Source organism: Palaemon carinicauda, chromosome 22 (genome assembly GCF_036898095.1).
Source record: "Palaemon carinicauda isolate YSFRI2023 chromosome 22, ASM3689809v2, whole genome shotgun sequence".
Taxonomy (NCBI): domain Eukaryota; kingdom Metazoa; phylum Arthropoda; class Malacostraca; order Decapoda; family Palaemonidae; genus Palaemon; species Palaemon carinicauda.
In genome coordinates, this window is record NC_090746.1 from 88,718,559 (window position 1) to 88,731,058 (window position 12,500).

Genomic DNA, 12,500 nt, shown 5'->3' on the forward strand with positions numbered 1-12,500 from the left:
AGAACATCTGTGTCATATTCAGGTTAGGCTTTTCTTGTTGGATGAGCAGGGCCTCCAGAATCCTGAGCCTTCTTGCTATGTGCAAGGAGTTGGTGCATCTTGATGGCTCCCTGTGGGATGCAGCTGGACAATCTTTTAGAAAGTCTCATTATCGTTATTCCAATATAATGGCCTGGTCATCCACAGACTGGGCATTGGTAGGAATAATCAACGTTGGACTACTTCAAAAAGTCCCGCACGAGAGTGGCCGGGTTCTTGTTCTCGTAGTCTGGTAATAGATGATCCTGTTTATGCTGATGTCCTCTTGAACAGGCATGACATTGTTCTTGATAATATCCTTCGTGTCCTTTTCATCCTGTTGGAACTGTCTGTGCATAATGGCTTTGTAGCACAATTCGACTCTCGCTGCTGGGCTCAGTCTTGTACCAGTTGTGCATGGCACGTTTGACCTCTCGATTGACCTGCCTGTTGGAGTAACCATTGTTCACGAGGACCTGGGTAATCCTATTCAGCTCCTTGTGGGTCTCTTTCCAGGAGAAACAATGGGAGAGGGCCCGACGAACATATGCTCAGATGGTGGAGGTCTTGTACACAGTTGGACATTTGCTGTCACTATTCAAGCAGAGGCCGAGGTTCTTGGGCTTCGTGTAGACAGTGGTATTGTAACCACACTCAGCAGTCGAGACCAGGATGTCTAGGAAGGGATGACAACCATTATCCTGATGTTCCAATGTAAATCTTAGATATGGACTAGATATGGATTCCGCTTATGAGAACAAATCAGCGACTAGTGCTTGATTTGACGAACCAATACAGCTCTAACCACTTCATCCAGACTCATCTAGCCTGAAGATGAGAGGAAACACCCGGCCCCTTCTCGAAACTCGTTGCAACTGACTCTTTTGTATCCTGTACTTGACAAGTTTACTTCCAGTAAAGTTTTAGTAGAATCTTAGTTTTTCCTGCTTATTTTGCTCCCTTACCTATTATTGATTAACATAGTACAGCTACTGGTGGCATGCAGTACTGTTGAGAAAAGGAAAATTGGAGCAATTTAAAAGCTCAACTACAACATCAACGCCAATGCAGCAGCTCATGGCAAATCTTCAATGAAACCTGCTTGAAAGAGGGTCTACTGAGATATAATTATTATTATTATTATTATTATTATTATTATTATTATTATTAGTAGTAGTAGTAGTAGTAGTAGTAGTAGTAGTAGTAGTAGTAGTAGTAATATTATTGAAACTTGAGAAACTGTCAATTCATTGCCTGACTTAATAAAGGAAAACAAAAAGAGACTTAAGAGAGAAAAAATAAGGGTAAAAGTATAGAGTGTGATTGATGACTTCTGGCTCAGAATACTGGAAATTCAGATTACTGCATTTTATCAATATTTCACGTTTCAAATAACTTTTTGATAAAACCTTTTTGTTTTATTGCTTAAAAGGAGTTCAGGTAATGGTCGGAGGGTTGTTGTGTATACGATGGAGACAAAAATGTCTTTGTACTTCAGTTGTGTGTGTAGAACATTATTGCCAAAATATTTGTAATATTGATATAGTCAAGTTTATGATATACCAGTGGTGCAAAAAATAATGGTAGTATGGGAAGTACTGGATCAATGTTTGAAAAGAGAATGAATAATATTTAAAACCTTAGAGTTTCTGAAAGAAAAAAAAATTGTTTATAGACATTCACGAAAGAATGAACATAGAAAGGGCCCGTAAAACCTCAATATGTCTACCTTATTTACTAGATGATTTAAGCAATGTTAGGTATGATACTTGTGAAAGAAGAACTTGAAAATTGCCCATGCCTGTTAGGGTTAGACTGTAGATGAGGGAAGATAAGTTTTATAATCATCAACGAATGCGGAAGGATTATAAGGAAGATATTAAAAAGAAATGGATTTGAGGTTGTCAAAGCACAACCAGCGTCATCCACTGCTAAATAATATAAACATAGGCAAATTGTATTGTTGTTTGTGTTGCCCCTACTGATACTTTGTTTCTTGAGCTATCTTAATAATTCTATAAAAGCCAAGTAAAAAAGAAAAAAGGCTTTGGACAACAGTTAATGTGTCGTAAATGAAAAAACACTGATAATATATAGATGTGCACTTTCCCATTTAAATTTATTCATTTAGATATGATCTACATTTTAAAAAGATTTAAAAGGTTGATGAAATTTTCACAAACATAACAAACTCTTCTAAAAAAAAAAAAAATTGGACTTTAAGCTTGTGTATGACTACCTGGGGTTTAAAGTTGTAGAACTGCGCTAGACTGGATTGATGAGATAAAGCTTGGTGAGGAAGTCACTGAAGGTACCTGCAATAAAGAGCTACTGTGCAGGGCTTCGACATGCATAGGCGAGTTAGTAGATGTCTCGGGTGGTGCTGACATGCAAGCAGGCCATGGAAGCAACTCGTTAGGTCTTTGAAATGGTTCTGGGCCGAGGCTCAAGGGTGGGACATTCGACGTTGCATGGACGCTGACATAGCAGTGGGAGTCCCTGGAGTCATTTTCCCTTTGGCTGATATCCAGAATTCCCAAATGAGACTTTCAGTGGATGAGGAAGTGGATGATAAGGATGCGCTGGATGTGCAATTAGAGGAATGAAATTCGTTAAAGGATGCTATATATTTAAAGGTTTTTTTTCGGTTGTATGCCTGAATAAAATAATAAGTCAATTAGAATTTTCGATGCTGTTTTGGTTAGCGATCTTATTTATGGCGTGATCTCAGAAATCGTGTTCTGCATTTCTTCTGATTAACAATATTCTGTTCTGTATTTCTTTTGAGTAACAATATTCTATTCTGTATTTCTTTTGAGTAACAATATTCTGTTCTGCATTTCTTTTGAGTAATAATATTCTGTTCTGCATTTCTCATGAGTAACAATATTCTGTTCTGCATTTCTTTTGAGTAACAATATTCTGTTCTGCATTTCTCTTGAGTAACAATATTCTGTTCTGCATTTCTCTTGAGTAACAATATTCTGTTCTGCATTTCTTTTGAGTAACAATCTTCTGTTCTGCATTTCTTTGGATTAACAATATTCTGTTCTGCATTTCTTTGAGTATAAATATACTGTTCTGCATTTCTCATGAGTAACAATATTCTGTTCCACATTTCCTTTGAGTAACAATATTCTGTTCTGCATTTCTTTTGAGTAATAATATTCTGTTCTGCATTTCTCATGAGTAACAATATTCTGTTCTGCATTTCTTTTGAGTAACAATATTCTGTTCTGCATTTCTCTTGAGTAACAATATTCTGTTCTGCATTTCTCTTGAGTAACAATATTCTGTTCTGCATTTCTTTTGAGTAACAATCTTCTGTTCTGCATTTCTTTGGATTAACAATATTCTGTTCTGCATTTCTTTGAGTATCAATATACTGTTCTGCATTTCTCATGAGTAACAATATTCTGTTCCACATTTCCTTTGAGTAACAATATTCTGTTCTGCATTTCTTTTGAGTAATAATATTCTGTTCTGCATTTCTCATGAGTAACAATATTCTGTTCTGCATTTCTTTTGAGTAACAATATTCTGTTCTGCATTTCTCTTGAGTAACAATATTCTGTTCTGCATTTCTCTTGAGTAACAATATTCTGTTCTGCATTTCTTTTGAGTAACAATCTTCTGTTCTGCATTTCTTTGGATTAACAATATTCTGTTCTGCATTTCTTTGAGTATCAATATACTGTTCTGCATTTCTCATGAGTAACAATATTCTGTTCCACATTTCCTTTGAGTAACAATATTCTGTTCTGCATTTCTTCTGATTAACAATATTCTGTTCTGTATTTCTCATGAGTAACAATATTCTGTTCTGCATTTATTTTGAGTAACAATATTCTGTTCTGCATTTATTTTGAGTAACAATATTCTGTTCTGCATTTCTTTTGAGTATTAATATTCTGTTCTGTATTTCTTTTGAGTATTAATATTCTGTTCTGCATTTCTCATGAGTAACAATATTCTGTTCTGCATTTCTTCTGATTAACAATATTCTGTTCTGTATTTCTTTTGAGTAACAATATTCTGTTCCTCATTTCTTATGAGTAACAATATTCTGTTCTGCATTTCTTCTGATTAACAATATTCTGTTCTGTATTTCTTTTGAGTATTAATATTCTGTTCTGCATTTCTCATGAGTAATAATATTCTGTTCCGCATTTCTTTTGAGTAACAATATTCTGTTCTGCATTTCTTTTGAGTAACAATATTCTGTTCTGCATTTCTTCTGATTAACAATATTCTGTTCTGTATTTCTTTTGAGTATTAATATTCTGTTCTGCATTTCTCATGAGTAATAATATTCTGTTCCGCATTTCTTTTGAGTAACAATATTCTGTTCTGCATTTCTTTTGAGTAACAATATCATGTTCTGCATTTCTTTTGAGTAACAATGTTCTGTTCCGCATTTCCTTTGAGTAACAATATTCTGTTCTGCATTTCTCTTGAGTAACAATATTCTGTTCTGCATTTCTTTTGAGTATCAATATTCTGTTCTGCATTGCCTTTGAGTAACAACATTCTGTTCTGCATTTCTCTTGAGTAACAATATTGTTTTGTATTTCTCTTGAGTAACAACATTCTGTTCTGCATTTCTCTTAAGTAACAATATTCTGTTCTGCATTTCTCTTGAGTAACAATATTCTGTTCTATATTTCTTTTGAGTAACAACATTCTGTTCTGCATTTCTCTTAAGTAACAATATTCTGTTCTGCATTTCTCTTGAGTAACAATATTCTGTTCTCCATTTCTCTTGAGTAACAATATTCTGTTCTGCATTTCTCTTGAGTAACAATATTCTGTTCTGCATTTCTCTTGAGTAACAATATTCTGTTCTGCATTTCTTTTGAGTAACAATCTTCTGTTCTGCATTTCTTTGGATTAACAATATTCTGTTCTGCATTTCTTTGAGTATAAATATACTGTTCTGCATTTCTCATGAGTAACAATATTCTGTTCCACATTTCCTTTGAGTAACAATATTCTGTTCTGCATTTCTTTTGAGTAATAATATTCTGTTCTGCATTTCTCATGAGTAACAATATTCTGTTCTGCATTTCTTTTGAGTAACAATATTCTGTTCTGCATTTCTCTTGAGTAACAATATTCTGTTCTGCATTTCTCTTGAGTAACAATATTCTGTTCTGCATTTCTCTTGAGTAACAATATTCTGTTCTATATTTCTTTTGAGTAACAACATTCTGTTCTGCATTTCTCTTAAGTAACAATATTCTGTTCTGCATTTCTCTAGTGTAACAATATTCTGTTCTATATTTCTTTTGAGTAACAATATTCTGTTCTGCATTTCTCTTAAGTAACAATATTCTGTTCTGCATTTCTCTTGAGTAACAATATTCTGTTCTGCATTTCTCTTGAGTAACAATATTCTGTTCTGCATTTCTCTTGAGTAACAATATTCTGTTCTATATTTCTTTTGAGTAACAACATTCTGTTCTGCATTTCTCTTAAGTAACAATATTCTGTTCTGCATTTCTCTTGAGTAACAATATTCTGTTCTCCATTTCTCTTGAGTAACAACATTCTGTTCTGCATTTCTCTTAAGTAACAATATTCTGTTCTGCATTTCTCTAGTGTAACAATATTCTGTTCTATATTTCTTTTGAGTAACAACATTCTGTTCTGCATTTCTCTTAAGTAACAATATTCTGTTCTGCATTTCTCTTGAGTAACAATATTCTGTTCTGCATTTCTCTTAAGTAGCAATATTCTGTTCTGTATTTCTTTTGAGTAACAATCTTCTGTTCTGTATTTCTTTTGAGTAACAATATTCTGTTCCTCATTTTTTTGAGTAACAATATTCTGTTCGGTATTTCTTTTGAGTAACAATATTCTGTTCTGCATTTCTTTTGAGTAACAACATTCTGTTTTGCATTTCTCTTGAGTAAAAATATGCGGCTCTGCATTTCTCTTGAGTAACAATATTCTGTTCTGCATTTCTCTTGAGTAACAATCTTCTGTTCAGCATTTCTTTTGAGTAACAATATTCTGTTTTGTATTTCTTTTGAGTAACAATATTATGTTCTGCACTTTTTTGGAGTAACAATATTCTGTTCGATGCAATTTCTGGAAAGACCCAGGAACTTTGTTATAAAAATTGTCACTCAAACGAAATGCAGAACGCCATTTCTGAGATCACGCCATAAAAGAGATCGCATACCAAAATAGCACCGAATTTCCCATAGCGATGCTTATTAATCCCTATATATTAAATGATTTCGATCGTCATTTAGAGATAAGCAAGCAGTGCAACAGATTCGGATAGGTGAGATATATTTACCTTACTATAGAATGTTCTTATACAAATAAACCTTTATTATTTAAGTATTACAAGCTAATCATCCTATGTGAAGTGGCTCTATGAAAACGTATACACTGTTAAAAAACCCGTAATTTTGATGGGAAATTCTCCGTAAAAATATATGGTTCTGAGACGTATTTCAGTAAAATACAGGCGACCGTAGTTTTACCATATTTTGTTCTTATATTTTACGGGTTGTTGACCGTAATATCACTCCTTTACGTCAATATATCCGTGTTTAAAACGGTAAAAATCCTGGAATGAATATCGTTAGACATTTACAGTTTTTTTAATGCAAATTTTTAACAGTGTATATCAATGTTTATCATTAGACTCGCCTCACATTTCATAAGATATTAAGCTTTTCAAGACACGATATTGCATTATAAGCATCTTATTTTGTGACTGAGAAGCATGTGATAAGATATATTGTTTTCCGAGTTCTTTTCGTTGACAACTTACAAATACTATATTTTGTATAAAGGTTTATCAACGAGTTTTTATAACTAAAAACAGATCTGGAATAGTTTAAAAAACAATATTAAATGGTCTACACAAAATCTTCTTATAAACTTAAACAGACAAAAAATACAACTATTATGAAATACACAAAAATTTTTGAAAAAAAAAAATAAATAAAAAACAATCATAAGCACCTAGAAAATAATTTTTGATTTTGCTCGCTCTTTTTTTCTTTTGCAAAAGGAGGAAAATTTGCATAAGAGGGGAGTTTTATTTTCCTGATGTAGGTCATTTATTTTAGCCTGATGCTTAGATTGTAGTATAAATCTCCAAATTGTTCCATATTTTCTCTCTCATCTCATCCAATACATTAACACACGAACATGCTTTATTCTAGACCTTGTATTGCAACAGAGACAAAGATACCCCAGTAGAGGTTGGCAAAGCTTCCAAAATGCACTTGACAATACCATGCATTTCAATAGAGAATAGAAACAAAAATAGTCAAAGGGAAATAGTTATAATACTCATGCTGTAACACAAAGGAAGGCGAGTGTGACTCGAGTTTAAAAGTAGGATATATTGTGTATAATCGCCAATGAAGGACTCTTGTCCTTGTGCTTTGTTTATAGAGAGATCAACGTTCGTACTATAATGAGAATAAGCCTCATTCGATGCTGATTACCAGGATGCTTTGTATATAAACACATCATAAGTAAATGCTTAAGTGCAACTAATAATACTGGTAAGAATGGGTGCGCACACCCACCGCTCTCTCTCTCTCTCTCTCTCTCTCTCTCTCTCTCTCTCTCTCTCTCTCTCTCTCTCTCTCTCTCTCTCTCTCTTATACGCTTATACACACACACACATATATATACAGTATATATATATATATATATATATATATATATATATATATATATATATATATATATATATATACATATATATATATGTGTATATATATATGTATATATGTATTTATATAAACATATGTATGTATATATATATATATATATATATATATATATATATATATATATATATATATATATATATCCATATATTTCTTAATAAGATATATAAAGATATCATGTAATATTTACATTTGACATCTCAACCCCTGATGACTTATCGAAATTATTTCAAAATCAACTGGATTAGATGTTTAATTTTTCACCACCTGAAAAACACAGGTAATTTACATTGTATAGCCTTTGATATTTGTATAGGCATAGATGTTATGTCTTTATTGTCATTTAATCACTTAATCATAATAATTGAATTGCAGCAATTGCAGGACAGTAATGCTTCTCTACATGCTTAACTCATCAGTACAATTTGTACACGTTCATTCCACTGGGTGCAGTCCCTCATCTTTAACATGCTCCACCCACAAGCATTGTGATTGTCCACCACCTTCTCACAGGTGATTCATATAAACATAACAATAATACCTAGAGGAGCGCTCAGTAGAGAGCATGCCTTCGCCACTTCAAGCAGGCTTCTCTTAACTTCACTACGTACTGGCACTTAGATGTATGTTTTTCAAAATCTAATGAATTTGTCTTTGGGTCATACCCCATATGTTTAGTTGAAATTGGTTAAATAGTTTTAGCGTAATTTTGTTCACAAGCAAAATCTAAACTAAAAAAGTATTTGCCATTTGATTAACATTGCGGTTATGTTCAAATTGCTAATGCGTCCTTGTAATTTATTGTAATTTTTCCAAAATGTTACAGATTCATCCTTGGGTCATACCCAACATGACTACCCAGTTTGGTCAAAATCGGTACAGTAGTTTTTGTATAAAGTTGCATAAAAACACACAAACAGACAGGGGTGAAAGCATACCCTCCGTAAAATATTTGGCGAAGACAATAATAAAAGAGATTATAGGTAATTATGATAATTCAATAGTGACCCACCCGGCTGGCTTACGCAGAATAGAGGAGCAATGAGACAATGTTCATTTGCGAGGAAACACCATTCAAATGACGGCCAATCACAATGGTTGTGGGCGGAGCAAGTTGAAGATTTTGGATTGCGCCAGGTCAAAGGTCAGTAATTGCGTCTCCTTCACTTCCTCCTTGGCTCCAGTCCCCGTAAGAGGATATTTCTGTCAGTTCACCGCACGCAGTTTACTGTAGGCTTTATTGAATGATCTATACTACATCCCTTCAATCTTTAGTTGAACTACTTTTTAGCCTCCTTTTTTACTTCTGTTACATACTCCATTCTTCTGTTTTACTTTCCAACGTCTTAACTTTTACTTCATTGTAGGTAGATAAGCGGGATTTTCCCCCAGTTGCAACTATAGTCCATTTCTTTTAGCGATGCATATTTGCACCGACTCGCGGCGGTGCCCTTTTAGCTCGGAAAAGTTTCCTGATCGCTGATTGGTTAGAATTATCTCGTCCAACCAATCAGCGATCAGGAAACTTTTCCGAGCTAAAAGGGCACCGCTGCGAGTCGGTGCAAATCTGCATCGCTAAAAGAAATTGACTATAGGCACTGAATTACCCTTCCCCTACCCATCCTCCTCGCAAAGCCACTTGGCCATCATTTATAAACTAATTAAGTAAACTAAATCTTTAGTGTATATATCCAAAGAAATTAACGTTTTACTCATTTCGTAACGATTGACTATTAAGAACGCTATCCCACTATCTAAAGCAATGTAGGCTGTGTCCTTTTCAGGTCGCGTATAGCCTTATGTATTAATATCTTCAGCAGAATCTGACTCTGAACATATTCAGGTGTATAAAGGAATGCTGCCCAACTGTAATTTATCGTTCTCACGTCACTTCACCTTACAATAACCTAACAATTGTTTTATCATCATCAATTATTTCGAAGTCCGGGAAGAGAAATAGTATACTAGAAATACTACGCTTAAATGTTCGTAAAACAAACATGTGTGGTAAATTTGTTTTGTAGCAGAGCTTTTAATGAAGTAGAGTCTGATTAAAAGTAGATGAAATTGACCGTACAAATAATTGCTACAATATAACTGAAGGAAATAAATGAATAGATGAATTCATATATTAATAAATATGAATAGATTAATATATATAAATCCATTATTAAGTAAGATCTAGCTCTTCAATTCTTGGAATAACTATTGAATAAATAATTAAACAAATGAAGAAGTCATTATGCAAGATATCCTTCTTCAGCTCTCGCGTCATTCAGTTCTACTGCCTCGTCTTCTTATACTAAACGACCTTTCAAAATGCTCTAGTCTTAAACAAAGGAAGCCATTTCCTATTGACTGCATATTTCCATTTGCATCTTTTGTTCAAATGTTTTTCATTTTTATACGGGTTTGGCCCTTCACTTCCAACAAGAAAAGCTCTTTTTTTTCGAAGACTCTCTCTCTCTCTCTCTCTCTCTCTCTCTCTCTCTCTCTCTCTCTCTCTCTCTCTCTCTCTCTCTCTCTCATATACTCACTACATAAGTAAGGCAAGTCCTAATCAAGAGATCACTGGATTATAAAAAGTTTTGTACTGAAGCTCCTTTAGGCCAACAAATATGTCAGTGTTTATTTTTGTTGTAAAAGAAGTAACCCTAAATGTATTTTTGAAAATATGAGAGGATTAGAAATAAGATTAGTTAGTGCATTTATATGATAAACACAGTGATTATATATAGATTGATAGACAGGTGAATAGATAGCTGGATAAGTAGATGGACAGATAGAAAGATCAAGAGAATGAATTTATTTATGTTCAACGAAAAATTAAAAGAAATATGCCCTTCTGGACTAGTAAATTTTGTAGGGTGTACTAAACACCATGAAACGTTATAGATGCAGAAAAACAAAATGAGGTTTCAAGAAGCTGATTTTATCACATGGATAGAAATCAAATAAAAGCTACTTAAGCCAGTGCTAATATAAGACGCTAAACAACGAATCTCTCTTTTTATCAAGTCATTTATAGCTGGGAAAACTTAAAAGGTATCTGCAAGTCCATATATTTGATGAGGCTAGGTGATTCTGGCATCTATTCTCAAATGAAATGAAACGAAGGAAAACTGGAATGTTAAAATAAAAGAACTCTTCCATTACCTTTGGGGACATCCAAAATCTTTGCAACTTATTACGCGCTCTCTCTCTCTCTCTCTCTCTCTCTCTCTCTCTCTCTCTCTCTCTCTCTCTCTCTCTCTCTCTCTGATGTTCACAACGAATCTCTCTTTTTATCAAGTCATTTATAGCTGGGAAAGCTTAAAAGGTTTCTGCAAATCCATATATTTGATGAGGCTAGATGATTCTGGCATCTATTCTCAAATGAAATGAAACGAAGGAAAACTGGAATGTTAAAATAAATCTTCCATTACCTTGGGTCGAAGCCGGTCAAGCAGTTGGCAGAGTCTGTGGATCCAGAGGAGCAATGTAAAAAAAAAAAGTTTAAAGGTTGGTTAGGTTTTTCATTGCAATCAAGAAGGTTGTGATATAGAGTGACTTAATGGAATTAACATAATTCTCGCCATATTCAAAAGGAAACATATATGTCCATAATTAATGATAATGTAGAAATAGTTTCATAAACAGTAAAATATATTTTTAATGGAACTACAATGAAGCTGTCTATAGTGAATCATTACCGTTTTGTCATTGTTCTTTAGACATTCAACTTCCCCATATGCCAAAATATTGTCCTATTGGAGAATAATCTACACTATATGATAAAATATCATGGCATTATGAAATGTCTCCACTGTATAGCATCCAAAAATATTATAAAAATTAAAAATTGTCTCACTATATGCCAGAATATTATGTCAATGGAAAATCCCTTTACTGAATACCAACATATCAAGACAATGAGAAAGCTTCTCTGCTATATGCTAAGCTAATGACAATGAAAAACTATATCCACTATATTTCAAAACCTCATAACAATGGAAACTTGTACCTTTTATATTCCAAAATATTATAGCATTGGAAACATGTTTACAGTCTATGACAACAAATTATACACATGGAAACTTGTCTCAATTACATGCTAAAACATCATAACTTTGAGATTTTTTTAGGGTTTAACTCTGTCTCATAAGTTGCATTATGCGCTAATTTTAGCTTAATCTCTATTAAGGTATTCAGCAATCATAGGTCTAGATACAAAAAGAGATGCATCAACTGCATATGCAACGAGCTTGTTTTCTAGCCCAAACCATATAACATGAGTATGTAGTATGAATAGTAATGAGCCGAGAACACTACCCTGGGAAACACCAGATATTGTATTCTTATGTTCATTATGATGTCCATTAAAAAATTTTTTTTTTTTTTGCAATCTATTACAATAAAATTCATTTATGATGCTAAGAAAAGACCCACCGACTTCAAATTGTTTGTGTTTGAAAATAAACACCTCATTAATAACACGATCAAAGACGACACCAAAAAGAAGACAAACCCTATGAACTTCCTGACCCCAATCAAAGGATTTCTTATTCAGCATTGGAAATTGTATGAAGGACATCAAATGTTTCAGGGTCCTTGCAAATGCCAGACTGCAAACGTTGGAACAGATTATTACCCTCAACATACCTATTTAGATGCTTTCCCAAAAGACATTGCAAAACTTTAAATAATACAAGAGTTTTGGAAATTGGATGGTAATCACCAGGGCTATTGCTACCACAAATGGATTTACCTAATGGAGCAGCATTAGCAAATGTAAAA

The 12,500-nt window shown here is 33.5% G+C and overlaps 1 protein-coding gene across 3 annotated transcripts in view; it reads right to left on the reverse strand.

The window, feature by feature from the left end:
- Window positions 1–12,500, reverse strand: part of LOC137616604 (uncharacterized) — a 54,526-nt gene that overhangs the window by 12,199 nt on the left and 29,827 nt on the right. For 2 of the 3 annotated variants that reach the window (XM_068346499.1, XM_068346498.1), the window contains one exon: window positions 11,150–11,183. The exons of the other annotated variant lie outside the window; for it this stretch is intronic. In XM_068346499.1, coding sequence (XP_068202600.1) covers window positions 11,150–11,183 — 34 coding nt within the window. The remainder of the gene's footprint in view (window positions 1–11,149; window positions 11,184–12,500) is intronic. 3 annotated transcript variants of the gene reach the window in all.